Source organism: Ascaphus truei, unplaced genomic scaffold (genome assembly GCF_040206685.1).
Source record: "Ascaphus truei isolate aAscTru1 unplaced genomic scaffold, aAscTru1.hap1 HAP1_SCAFFOLD_306, whole genome shotgun sequence".
NCBI lineage: Eukaryota > Metazoa > Chordata > Amphibia > Anura > Ascaphidae > Ascaphus > Ascaphus truei.
The window spans coordinates 232,350-246,081 of record NW_027456027.1 but is presented as its reverse complement, the minus strand read 5'-3'; the positions used below and the strand labels follow the sequence as shown (position 1 = coordinate 246,081).

The 13,732-nt window shown below is 63.7% G+C and overlaps 1 protein-coding gene across 3 annotated transcripts in view; it reads left to right on the top strand.

Annotated features, from left to right (window-relative positions):
* Positions 1–13,732, top strand: part of LOC142483192 (putative hydrolase DDAH2) — a 33,171-nt gene that overhangs the window by 4,841 nt on the left and 14,598 nt on the right. For 2 of the 3 annotated variants that reach the window (XM_075583255.1, XM_075583256.1), the window contains exons 2-5: positions 4,675–4,701; positions 4,992–5,257; positions 8,151–8,250; positions 13,370–13,443. In XM_075583255.1, the coding sequence (XP_075439370.1) occupies positions 4,994–5,257; positions 8,151–8,250; positions 13,370–13,443 (438 nt within the window). In that variant the 5' untranslated portion in view covers positions 4,675–4,701; positions 4,992–4,993. Of the gene's footprint in view, positions 1–4,674; positions 4,702–4,861; positions 5,258–8,150; positions 8,251–13,369; positions 13,444–13,732 lie in introns of those variants that run through there. The other variant, XM_075583254.1, reaches the window with a different exon arrangement.

Here is a 13,732-nt window from a genome sequence, read left to right as displayed (position 1 = left end):
ATCTGTGTATGAACGTGTGTCTGTGTCTGTGCGTAGGTACAGTACGTGTCTGTATATCTGTGTATGAACGTGTCTGTCTGTGCGTACGTACAGTACGTGTCTGTATATCTGTGTACGAACGTGTGTGTCTGTGTCTGTGCGTAGGTACAGTACGTGTCTGTATATCTGTGTACGAACGTGTGTGTGTCTGTGCGTAGGTACAGTACGTGTCTGTATATCTGTGTACGAACGTCTGTGTCTGTGCGTAGGTACAGTACGTGTCTGTATATCTGTGTACGAACGTGTGTGTCTGTGTCTATGCGTAGGTACAGTACGTGTCTGTATATCTGTGTACGAACGTGTGTGTGTCTGTGCGTAGGTACAGTACGTGTCTGTATATCTGTGTACGAACGTGTGTGTCTGTCTGTGCGTACGTACAGTACGTGTCTGTATATCTGTGTACGAACGTGTGTGTCTGTCTGTGCGTAGGTACAGTACGTGTCTGTATATCTGTGTATGAACGTGTGTCTGTGTCTGTGCGTAGGTACAGTACGTGTCTGTATATCTGTGTATGAACGTGTCTGTGTCTGTGCGTACGTACAGTACGTGTCTGTATATCTGTGTACGAACGTGTGTGTCTGTGTCTGTGCGTAGGTACAGTACGTGTCTGTATATCTGTGTACGAACGTGTGTGTGTCTGTGCGTAGGTACAGTACGTGTCTGTATATCTGTGTACGAACGTGTGTGTCTGTCTGTGCGTACGTACAGTACGTGTCTGTATATCTGTGTACGAACGTGTGTGTGTGTGTGTCTGTCTGTGCGTACGTACAGTACGTGTCTGTATATCTGTGTACGAACGTGTGTGTCTGTGTCTGTGCGTAGGTACAGTACGTGTCTGTATATCTGTGTACGAACGGGTGTCTGTCTGTGCGTACGTACAGTACGTGTCTATATCTGTGTACGAACGTATGTCTGTGCGTACGTACAGTACGTGTCTGTATATCTGTGTACGAACGTATGTCTGTGCGTACGTACAGTACGTGTCTGTATATCTGTGTACGAACGTGAGTCTGTGTCTGTGCGTAGGTACAGTACGTGTCTGTATATCTGTGTATGAACGTGTCTGTGTCTGTGCGTACGTACAGTACGTGTCTGTATATCTGTGTACGAACGTGTGTGTCTGTGTCTGTGCGTAGGTACAGTACGTGTCTGTATATCTGTGTACGAACGTGTGTGTGTCTGTGCGTAGGTACAGTACGTGTCTGTATATCTGTGTACGAACGTGTGTGTCTGTCTGTGCGTACGTACAGTACGTGTCTGTATATCTGTGTACGAACGTGTGTGTGTGTGTGTCTGTCTGTGCGTACGTACAGTACGTGTCTGTATATCTGTGTACGAACGTGTGTGTCTGTGTCTGTGCGTAGGTACAGTACGTGTCTGTATATCTGTGTACGAACGGGTGTCTGTCTGTGCGTACGTACAGTACGTGTCTATATCTGTGTACGAACGTATGTCTGTGCGTACGTACAGTACGTGTCTGTATATCTGTGTACGAACGTATGTCTGTGCGTACGTACAGTACGTGTCTGTATATCTGTGTACGAACGTGAGTCTGTGTCTGTGCGTACGTACAGTACGTGTCTGTATATCTGTGTACGAACGTGTGTGTCTGTCTGTGCGTAGGTACAGTACGTGTCTGTATATCTGTGTACGAACGTGTGTGTCTGTGTGCGTAGGTACAGTACGTGTCTGTATATCTGTGTACGAACGTGTGTGTCTGTGTCTGTGCGTACGTACAGTACGTGTCTGTATATCTGTGTACGAACGTCTGTCTGTATGTCTGTGCGTACGTACAGTACGTGTCTGTATATCTGTGTACGAATGTATGTCTGTGCGTACGTACAGTACGTGTCTGTATATCTGTGTACGAACGTGTGTCTGTGTCTGTGCATAGGTACAGTACGTGTCTGTATATCTGTGTACGAACGTGTGTGTCTGTCTGTGCGTAGGTACAGTACGTGTCTGTATATCTGTGTACGAACGTGTGTGTCTGTGTCTGTGCGTAGGTACAGTACGTGTCTGTATATCTGTGTACGAACGTGTGTGTCTGTGTCTGTGCGTACGTACAGTACGTGTCTGTATATCTGTGTACGAACGTGAGTCTGTGTCTGTGCGTACGTACAGTACGTGTCTGTATATCTGTGTACGAACGTGTGTGTCTGTGTCTGTGCGTAGGTACAGTACGTGTCTGTATATCTGTGTACGAACGTGTGTCTGTGTGCGTAGGTACAGTACGTGTCTGTATATCTGTGTACGAACGTCTGTGTCTGTGCGTACGTACAGTACGTGTCTGTATATCTGTGTACGAACGTCTGTCTGTATGTCTGTGCGTACGTACAGTACGTGTCTGTATATCTGTGTACGAATGTATGTCTGTGCGTACGTACAGTACGTGTCTGTATATCTGTGTACGAACGTGTGTCTGTGTCTGTGCATAGGTACAGTACGTGTCTGTATATCTGTGTACGAACGTGTGTCTGTCTGTGCGTAGGTACAGTACGTGTCTGTATATCTGTGTACGAACGTGTGTGTCTGTGTCTGTGCGTAGGTACAGTACGTGTCTGTATATCTGTGTACGAACGTGTGTGTCTGTGTCTGTGCGTAGGTACAGTACGTGTCTGTATATCTGTGTACGAACGTGTGTGTCTGTCTGTGCGTACGTACAGTACGTGTCTGTATATCTGTGTACGAACGTCTGTGTCTGTGCGTAGGTACAGTACGTGTCTGTATATCTGTGTACGAACGTCTGTGTCTGTGCGTAGGTACATAACGTGTCTGTATATCTGTGTACGAACGTGTGTGTGTGTGTCTGTGTCTGTGCGTACGTACAGTACGTGTCTGTATATCTGTGTACGAACGTGTGTCTGTGCGTAGGTACAGTACATGTCTGTATATCTGTGTACGAACGTATGTCTGTGCGTACGTACAGTACGTGTCTGTATATCTGTGTACGAACGTATGTCTGTGCGTACATACAGTACGTGTCTGTATATCTGTGTACGAACGTGTGTTTGTGTCTGTGCGTAGGTACAGTACGTGTCTGTATATCTGTGTACGAACGTGTGTGTCTATCTGTGCGTACGTACAGTACGTGTCTGTATATCTGTGTACGAACGTATGTCTGTGCGTACGTACAGTACGTGTCTGTATATCTGTGTCGAACGTGTGTGTCTGTGTTTGTGCGTAGGTACAGTACGTGTCTGTATATCTGTGTACGAACGTGTGTGTCTGTCTGTGCGTACGTACAGTACGTGTCTGTATATCTGTGTACGAACGTGTGTGTCTGTGTCTGTGCGTACGTACAGTACGTGTCTGTATATCTGTGTACGAACGTGTGTGTCTGTCTGTGCGTACGTACAGTACGTGTCTGTATATCTGTGTACGAACGTCTGTCTGTATGTCTGTGCGTACGTACAGTACGTGTCTGTATATCTGTGTACGAATGTATGTCTGTGCGTACGTACAGTACGTGTCTGTATATCTGTGTACGAACGTGTGTCTGTCTGTGCGTACGTACAGTACGTATCTGTATATCTGTGTACGAACGTGTGTGTCTGTGTCTGTGCGTAGGTACAGTACGTGTCTGTATATCTGTGTACGAACGTGTGTGTCTGTGTCTGTGCGTAGGTACAGTACGTGTCTGTATATCTGTGTACGAACGTGTGTCTGTGTCTGTGCGTAGGTACAGTACGTGTCTGTATATCTGTGTACGAACATGTCTGTCTGTGCGTACGTACAGTACGTGTCTGTATATCTGTGTACGAACGTATGTCTGTGTGTCTGTGCGTACGTACAGTACGTGTCTGTATATCTGTGTACGAACGTGTGTGTCTGTGTCTGTGCGTACGTACAGTACGTGTCTGTATATCTGTGTACGAACGTGTGTGTCTGTGTCTGTGCGTACGTACAGTACGTGTCTGTATATCTGTGTACGAACGTATGTCTGTGCGTACGTACAGTACGTGTCTGTATATCTGTGTACGAACGTCTGTCTGTGCGTACGTACAGTACGTCTGTATATCTGTGTACGAACGCGTGTCTGTGTCTGTCCGTAGGTACAGTACGTCTGTATATCTGTGTAGGAACGTATGTCTGTATGTCTGTGCGTACGTATGGCACGTGTCTGTATATCTGTGTACGAACGTACATGTATGTCTGTGCGTGCGTACAGTACGTGTGTTTGTATTTATGTCTGTGCGTGTATGTGTCTGTGCGTACGCAAGTTTCTGTGTATGTATGTGTACCTACGTATGTCTGTCTGTCTGTGTATGAACGTATGTGTCTCTGTGCGTACCTACGTGTCTGTATGTCTGCATATGTACGTTTCTGTGTCTGTACATGTATGTATACTGTGCATACCTACGTGTATGTATGTCTGTGTCTCTGTCCATACGTACATGTATGTATATATCTGTGTACATGTATGTATGTATGTATGTGCGTACATGTGTCTGTGTACGTGCGTGCGTGCGTGCGTACGTACGTACGTGTCCATGTATGTGCGTAGGTACGTGTATGTATGTGTATATGTGTCTGTGCATACGTACGAGTCTGTATGTATGCACGTACATCTGTCTGTATGTGTGTGTATATATATCTTCAGTATATCTGAATCTTCTCCTCCTCTCTTCCCAGGAAGTGGACGCAGGAAGGAGACAGGAGGTGCCGGCCGAGAGGATCCCAGAGAAACTACGGGGGGGAGGCAGGGCAGGGGGAGAGGGATAATGGGGGAAGAAGAGGGACAGTAGGTAGAGGGCAGGGAGGAGAGAAGGGGCGAGACAGACTGGGGGTTGTGGAGAGGCAGAGACAGATTGAGGGGGAGTAGGCGCGAGTGAGGGGGGGGACAGACGGAGGAAGAAGTGTTGAGGGGGAGACAACGGGAGGGGAGACTTGGAGAAGATTTGCCCCTCCTGTGAGTCACCCTGTCTTTCTACCCCTCCCTTGGGCACCAGACATGAGTGGCCGCTACACCCACGCCGTGGTGAGGGGGGTGCCCTCCTCCCTGGCTCAGGAGGGGGCCGGGCAGGTGGACATGGCGAGAGCCCAGCGTGAGAGCGGGGTGTACTGCGGCATCCTGAGGCAGAAGCTGGGGCTGCAGGTGGTGGAGCTGCCCCCCAACGAGGAACTGCCCCGGGGGCAACTGACCGGGGACGTGGGGGTAGTTGTAGGAGACACTGCCATCCTTACTCGCCCCTGGGCACCCGCCAGGAGGAAAGAGGTGAGAGGCGGAGAAATCGCACAGTATGTCACCCCCCGTTATCTCTCTCCCCCCCGTTACCTCTCTCCCCGCTTACCTCTCTCCCCCCCGTTACCTCTCTCCCCCCCCCCGTTACCTCTCCCCCCCCCGTTACCTCTCCCCCCCCGTTACCTCTCCCCCGCCGTTACCTCCCCCCCGTTACCTCTCCCCCCCGTTACCTCTCCCCCCCCGTTACCTCTCCCCCCCGTTACCTCTCCCCCCCCCGTTACCTCTCCCCCCCCCCCGTTACCTCTCCCCCCCCGTTACCTCTCCCCCCCGTTACCTCTCCCCCCCCCCCGTTACCTCTCCCCCCCGTTACCTCTCCCCTCCCGTTACCTCTCCCCCCCCGTTACCTCTCCCCCCCGTTACCTCTCCCCCCCCGTTACCTCTCCCCCCCCCGTTACCTCTCCCCCCCCCCGTTACCTCTCCCCCCCCGTTACCTCCCCCCCCCCGTTACCTCTCCCCCCCGTTACCTCTCCCCCCCCCGTTACCTCTCCCCCCCCCGTTACCTCTCCCCCCCCCCGTTACCTCTCCCCCCCCCCGTTACCTCTCCCCCCCCCGTTACCTCTCCCCCCCCCGTTACCTCTCCCCCCCCCCGTTACCTCTCCCCCCCCGTTACCTCTCCCCCCCCCGTTACCTCTCCCCCCCCCGTTACCTCTCCCCCCCCCGTTACCTCTCCCCCCCCCCGTTACCTCTCCCCCCCCCCGTTACCTCTCCCCCGCCCGTTACCTCTCCCCCCCCCCGTTACCTCTCCCCCCCCCGTTACCTCTCCCCCCCCCGTTACCTCTCCCCCCCCCCGTTACCTCTCCCCCCCCCGTTACCTCTCCCCCCCCGTTACCTCTCCCCCCCCGTTACCTCTCCCCCCCCCCCGTTACCTCTCCCCCCCCCCCGTTACCTCTCCCCCCCCCCGTTACCTCTCCCCCCCCCCCGTTACCTCTCCCCCCCCCCGTTACCTCTCCCCCCCCCGTTACCTCTCCCCCCCCCCGTTACCTCCCCCCCCCGTTACCTCTCCCCCCCCCCGTTACCTCTCCCCCCCCGTTACCTCCCCCCCCGTTACCTCTCCCCCCCCGTCCGTTATCTCTCTCCCCCCCCCCCCGTCCGTTATCTCTCTCTCTCCCCCCCCCCGTCCGTTATCTCTCTCTCTCCCCCCCCCGTCCGTTATCTCTCTCTCTCCCCCCCCCGTCCGTTATCTCTCTCTCTCCCCCCCCCGTCCGTTATCTCTCTCTCTCCCCCGTCCGTTATCTCTCTCTCCCCCCCGTCCGTTATCTCTCTCCCCCCCCCGTCCGTTATCTCTCTCTCCCCCCCCCGTCCGTTATCTCTCTCCCCCCCCCGTCCGTTATCTCTCTCTCCCCCCCCGTCCGTTATCTCTCCCCCCCCCCGTCCGTTATCTCTCCCCCCCGTCCGTTATCTCTCTCCCCCCCCCCGTCCGTTCTCTCTCCCCCCCCCGTCCGTTATCTCTCTCTCCCCCCCCCGTCCGTTATCTCTCTCTCCCCCCCCCCGTCCGTTATCTCTCTCTCCCCCCCCCCGTCCGTTATCTCTCTCCCCCCCCCCGTCCGTTATCTCTCTCTCCCCCCCCCGTCCGTTATCTCTCTCTCCCCCCCCCGTCCGTTATCTCTCTCTCCCCCCCCCGTCCGTTATCTCTCTCTCCCCCCCCCGTCCGTTATCTCTCTCCCCCCCCCGTCCGTTATCTCTCTCCCCCCCCCCGTCCGTTATCTCTCTCCCCCCCCCGTCCGTTATCTCTCTCTCCCCCCCCCGTCCGTTATCTCTCTCTCCCCCCCCCGTCCGTTATCTCTCTCTCCCCCCCCCGTCCGTTATCTCTCTCTCCCCCCCCCCGTCCGTTATCTCTCTCTCCCCCCCCCCGTCCGTTATCTCTCTCTCCCCCCCCCGTCCGTTATCTCTCTCTCCCCCCCGTCCGTTATCTCTCTCCCCCCGTCCGTTATCTCTCTCTCCCCCCCCGTCCGTTATCTCTCTCTCCCCCCCCCCCCGTCCGTTATCTCTCTCCCCCCCCGTCCGTTATCTCTCTCTCCCCCCCCCGTCCGTTATCTCTCTCTCCCCCCCCCGTCCGTTATCTCTCTCTCCCCCCCCCCCGTCCGTTATCTCTCTCTCCCCCCCCCGTCCGTTATCTCTCTCTCCCCCCCCCCGTCCGTTATCTCTCTCCCCCCCCCCCCCGTCCGTTATCTCTCTCTCCCCCCCCCGTCCGTTATCTCTCTCCCCCCCCCCCGTCCGGTATCTCTCTCCCCCCCCCCCCGTCCGGTATCTCTCTCCCCCCCCCCCCCCCGTCCGTTATCTCTCTCCCCCCCCCCGTCCGTTATCTCTCTCCCCCCCCCCGTCCGTTATCTCCCCCCCCCCCCCCCCGTCCGTTATCTCTCTCCCCCCCCCCCCCCGTCCGTTATCTCTCTCCCCCCCCCGTCCGTTATCTCTCTCCCCCCCCCCGTCCGTTATCTCTCTCCCCCCCCCCGTCCGTTATCTCTCTCCCCCCCCCCCCGTCCGTTATCTCTCTCCCCCCCCCCGGTCCGTTATCTCTCTCCCCCCCCCCGTCCGTTATCTCTCTCTCTCCCCCCCCCCCCGTCCGTTATCTCTCTCTCCCCCCCCCCCCGTCCGTTATCTCTCTCTCCCCCCCCCCCCGTCCGTTATCTCTCTCTCCCCCCCCCCGTCCGTTATCTCTCTCTCTCCCCCCGTCCCCCCCAGGATTATGATTTCAGTCTTTTTTACATTTTAGCTCCATAATAATCTGCCGTCTGTCTCTGAAATATCCATTAAATCCCATCTGTGTTTTTATTTTCTCTCGCCCACTCCCTTCCCTCCATTCCCTCCATTCCCTCCTTCCCGCACCCTCCTTCCCCGCACACCCTCCCCCCCCCCTGCCTCCCCCCAGGTTGAAGACCTGCGGAAGGTATTTGAAGAGTTGAAGCTCCGAGTCATTGAAGTGACAGATGAGAGCGCCACGCTGGATGCCAGTGACGTCCTGTTTACAGGTAAGTGAGGTGCCAGGCGCCCTGTGTGCCCCCCCCCTGTGCCAGGCGCCTTGTGTGCCCCCCCCTGTGCCAGGCGCCTTGTGTGCCCCCCCCTGTGCCAGGCGCCTTGTGTGCCCCCCCCCCCCCCTGTGCCAGGCGCCCTGTGTGCCCCCCCCCCTGTGCCTGGCGCCCTGTGTGCCCCCCCCCCCTGTGCCTGGCGCCCCTGTGTGCCCCCCCCTGTGCCTGGCTCCCCCCCCTGTGCCTGGCGTCCCTGTGTGCCCCCCCCCTGTGCCTGGCGCCCCTGTGCCCCCCCCCCTGTGCCTGGCGCGCGCCCCTGTGTGCCCCCCCTCCCTGTGCCTGGGGCCCTGTGTGCCCCCCCCCCCCTCCCTGTGCCTGGCGCCCTGTGTGCCCCCCCCCCCCTCCCTGTGCCTGGCGCCCCTGTGTGCCCCCCCCCCCTCCCTGTGCCTGGCGCCCCTGTGTGCCCCCCCCTCCCTGTGCCTGGCGCCCCTGATGCCCCCCCCCCTCCCTGTGCCTGGCGCCCCTGTGTGCCCTCCCCTCCCTGTGCCTGGCGCCCCTGTGTGCCCCCCCCCTCCCTGTGCCTGGCGCCCCTGTGTGCCCCCCCCCCTGTGCCTGGCGCCCCTGTGTGCCCCCCCCCCTGTGCCCCCCCCCCCCCTGTGCCTGGCGCCCTGTGTGCCCCCCCTGTGCCTGGCGCCCTGTGTGCCCCCCCCCCCTGTGCCTGGCGCCCTGTGTGCCCCCCCCTGTGCCTGGCGCCCTGTGTGCCCCCCCCCTGTGCCTGGCTCCCCCCCTGTGCCTGGCGTCCCTGTGCGCCCCCCCCTCCCTGTGCCTGGCGCCCCTGTGTGCCCCCCCCTCCCTGTGCCTGGCGCCCCTGTGTGCCCCCCCCCCCCCCTCCCTGTGCCTGGCGCCCCTGTGTGCCCCCCCCTCCCTGTGCCTGGCGCCCCCCCCCTCCCTGTGCCTGGCGCCCCCCCCCCTCCCTGTGCTTGGCGCCCCCCCCCTCCCTGTGCCTGGCGCCCCTGTGTGCCCCCCCCCTCCCTGTGCCTGGCGCCCCTGTGTGCCCCCCCCTCCCTGTGCCTGGCACCCCTGTGTGCCCCCCCCCTCCCTGTGCCTGGCGCCCCTGTGTGCCCCCCCCTGTGCCTGGTGCCCCTGTGTGCCCCCCCCTGTGCCTGGTGCCCTGTGTGCCCCCCCTCCCTGTGCCTGGCGCCCCTGTGTGCCCCCCCTCCCTGTGCCTGGCGCCCCTGTGTGCCCCCCCTCCCTGTGCCTGGCGCCCCTGTGTGCCCCCCCTCCCTGTGCCTGGCGCCCCTGTGTGCCCCCCCTCCCTGTGCCTGGCACCCCTGTGTGCCCCCCCTCCCTGTGCCTGGCGCCCTGTGTGCCCCCCCTCCCTGTGCCTGGCGCCCTGTGTGCCCCCCCTCCCTGTGCCTGGCGCCCTGTGTGCACCCCCTGTGCCTGGCGCCCTGTGTGCACCCCCTGTGCCTGGCGCCCTGTGTGCACCCCCTGTGCCTGGCGCCCTGTGTGCCCCCCCTGTGCCTGGCGCCCTGTGTGCCCCCCCTGTGCCTGGCGCCCTGTGTGCCCCCCCTGTGCCTGGCGCCCTGTGTGCCCCCCCTGTGCCTGGCGCCCTGTGTGCCCCCCCTGTGCCTGGCGCCCTGTGTGCCCCCCCTGTGCCTGGCGCCCTGTGTGCCCCCCCTGTGCCTGGCGCCCTGTGTGCCCCCCCTGTGCCTGGCGCCCTGTGTGCCCCCCCTGTGCCTGGCGCCCTGTGTGCCCCCCCTGTGCCTGGCGCCCTGTGTGCCCCCCCTGTGCCTGGCGCCCTGTGTGCCCCCCCCTGTGCCTGGCGCCCTGTGTGCCCCCCCTGTGCCTGGCGCCCTGTGTGCCCCCCCTGTGCCTGGCGCCCTGTGTGCCCCCCCTGTGCCTGGCGCCCTGTGTGCCCCCCCTGTGCCTGGCGCCCTGTGTGCCCCCCCCTGTGCCTGGCGCCCTGTGTGCCCCCCCTGTGCCTGGCGCCCTGTGTGCCCCCCCTGTGCCTGGCGCCCTGTGTGCCCCCCCTGTGCCTGGCGCCCTGTGTGCCCCCCCCTGTGCCTGGCGCCCTGTGCCCCTCCCTGTGCCTGGCGCCCCTGTGTGCCCCCCCCTCCCTGTGCCTGGCGCCCCTGTGTGCCCCCTCCCTGTGCCTGACGCCCCTCCCTCCCTGTGCCTGGCGCCCCTGTGTGCCCCCCCCCTCCCTGTGCCTGGCGCCCCTGTGTGCCCCCCCCCTCCCTGTGCCTGGCGCCCCTGTGTGCCCCCCCCCTCCCTGTGCCTGGCGCCCCTGTGTGCCCCCCCCCTCCCTGTGCCTGGCGCCCCTGTGTGCCCCCCCCCTCCCTGTGCCTGGCGCCCCTGTGTGCCCCCCCCCTCCCTGTGCCTGGCGCCCCTGTGTGCCCCCCCCCTCCCTGTGCCTGGCGCCCCTGTGTGCCCCCCCCCTCCCTGTGCCTGGCGCCCCTGTGTGCCCCCCCCCTCCCTGTGCCTGGCGCCCCTGTGTGCCCCCCCCCCCTCCCTGTGCCTGGCGCCCCTGTGTGCCCCCCCCCTCCCTGTGCCTGGCGCCCCTGTGTGCCCCCCCCTCCCTGTGCCTGGCGCCCCTGTGTGCCCCCCCTCCCTGTGCCTGGCGCCCCTGTGTGCCCCCCCCTCCCTGTGCCTGGCGCCCCTGTGCCCCCCCCCCCCCTCCCTGTGCCTGGCACCCCTGTGTGCCCCCCCCCCTCCCTGTGCCTGGCGCCCCTGTGTGCCCCACCCTCCCTGTGCCTGGCGCCCCTGTGTGCCCCCCCCTCCCTGTGCCTGGCGCCCCTGTGTGCCCCCCCCTGTGCGCCCCCCCTCCCTGTGCCTGGTGCCCTGTGTGCCCCCCCTCCCTGTGCCTGGCGCCCCTGTGTGCCCCCCCTCCCTGTGCCTGGCGCCCCTGTGTGCCCCCCCTCCCTGTGCCTGGCGCCCTGTGTGCCCCCCCTCCCTGTGCCTGGCGCCCTGTGTGCCCCCCCCCCTCCCTGTGCCTGGCGCCCCTGTGTGCCCCACCCTCCCTGTGCCTGGCGCCCCTGTGTGCCCCCCCCTCCCTGTGCCTGGCGCCCCTGTGTGCCCCCCCCTCCCTGTGCCTGGCGCCCCTGTGTGCCCCCCCCCTGTGCCTGGTGCCCTGTGTGCCCCCCCCTGTGCGCCCCCCCTCCCTGTGCCTGGTGCCCTGTGTGCCCCCCCTCCCTGTGCCTGGCGCCCCTGTGTGCCCCCCCTCCCTGTGCCTGGCGCCCCTGTGTGCCCCCCCTCCCTGTGCCTGGCGCCCCTGTGTGCCCCCCTCCCTGTGCCTGGCGCCCTGTGTGCCCCCCCTCCCTGTGCCTGGCGCCCTGTGTGCCCCCCCTGTGCCTGGCGCCCTGTGTGCCCCCCCTGTGCCTGGCGCCCTGTGTGCCCCCCCTGTGCCTGGCGCCCTGTGTGCCCCCCCTGTGCCTGGCGCCCTGTGTGCCCCCCCTGTGCCTGGCGCCCTGTGTGCCCTCCCTGTGCCTGGTGCCCTGTGTGCCCCCCCTCCCTGTGCCTGGCGCCCCTGTGTGCCCCCTCCCTGTGCCTGGCGCCCCTGTGTGCCCCCCCTGTGTGCCCCCCCTCCCTGTGCCTGGCGCCCCTCCCTCCCTGTGCCTGGCGCCCCTGTGTGCCCCCCCCCCTCCCTGTGCCTGGCGCCCCTGTGTGCCCCCCCTCCCTGTGCCTGGCGCCCCCCCTCCCTGTGCCTGGCGCCCCTGTGTGCCCCCCCTCCCTGTGCCTGGCGCCCCTGTGTGCCCCCCCTCCCTGTGCCTTGTGTGCCCCCCCCCTCCCTGTGCCTTGCGCCCTGTGTGCCCCCCCCTGTGCCTGGCGCCCCTGTGTGCCCCCCCCTGTGCCTGGCGCCCCCCCCTGTGCCTGGCGCCCCTGTGTGCCCCCCCCTGTGCCTGGCGCCCCTGTGTGCCCCCCCCTGTGCCTGGCGCCCTGTGTGCCCCCCCCTGTGCCTGGCGCCCTGTGTGCCCCCCCCCTGTGCCTGGCGCCCCTGTGTGCCCCCCCCTCCCTGTGCCTGGCGCCCCTGTGTGCCCCCCCCTCCCTGTGCCTGGCGCCCCTGTGTGCCCCCCCCCTCCCTGTGCCTGGTGCCCCCCCCTGTGCCTGGCGCCCTGTGTGCCCCCCCTCCCTGTGCCTGGCGCCCCTGTGTGCCCCCCCCCTCCCTGTGCCTGGCGCCCCTGTGTGCCCCCCCCATCCCTGTGCCTGGCGCCCCTGTGTGCCCCCCCCTGTGCCTGGCGCCCCTGTGTGCCCCCCCCTGTGCCTGGCGCCCTGTGTGCCCCCCCCTGTGCCTGGCGCCCTGTGTGCCCCCTCCCTGTGCCTGGCGCCCCTGTGTGCCCCCCCCCTCCCTGTGCCTGGCGCCCCTGTGTGCCCCCCCCCTCCCTGTGCCTGGTGCCCCCCCCCTGTGCCTGGCGCCCCCCCTCCCTGTGCCTGGCGCCCCTGTGTGCCCCCCCCTCCCTGTGCCTGGCGCCCCTGTGTGCCCCCCCCCCCATCCCTGTGCCTGGCGCCCCTGTGTGCCCCCCCTCCCTGTGCCTGGCGCCCCTGTGTGCCCCCCCCTCCCTGTGCCTGGCGCCCCTGTGTGCCCCCCCTCCCTGTGTCTGGCGCCCCTGTGTGCCCCCCCTCCCTGTGTCTGGCGCCCCTGTGTGCCCCCCCCCCTCCCTGTGCCTTGTGCCCCTGTGTGCCCCCCCTCCCTGTGCCTTGCGCCCCTGTGTGCCCCCCCCCTGTGCCTGGCGCCCTGTGTGTCCCCCCCTGTGCCTGGCGCCCTGTGTGCCCCCACCCCTGTGCCTGGCGCCCTGTGTGCCCCCCCCTCTGCCTGGCGCCCCTGTGTGCCCCCCCCTCCCTGTGCCTGGCGCCCTGTGTGCCCCCTCCCTGTGCCTGGCGCCCCTGTGTGCCCCCCCCTCCCTGTGCCTGGCGCCCCTGTGTGCCCCCCCCTCCCTGTGCCTGGCGCCCCTGTGTGCCCCCCCTCCCTGTGCCTGGCGCCCCTGTGTGTCCCCCCCTCCCTGTGCCTGGCGCCCCTGTGTGCCCCCCCCCTGTGTGCCCCCCCTGTGCCTGTCCTAGAGGTGTCCCCCCCTGTGCCTGTCCTAGAGGTGCCAGGCAGTCTCTCTCTCTCTCCCTATTACAGGCCGAGAGATCTTTGTGGGCATTTCCAAATGGACCAATCACAGAGGCGCAGAGGCGATAGCAGAGACTTTCCAGGTACTGCGCCATCTACTGCTCCAGCTCTGTCACTGCACCTCCCGCCCCCCCCACACACACAGCTCTGTCACTGCACCTCCCCCCCCACACACACACAGCTCTGTCACTGCACCTCCCCCCCCCACACACACCTGTGTCACTGCACCTCCCCCCCAACACACACACAGCTCTGTCACTGCACCTCCCCCCCCACACACACGGCTCTGTCACTGCACCTCCCCCCCACACACACAGCTCTGTCACTGCACCTCCCCCCCACACACACCTGTGTCACTGCACCTCCCCCCAC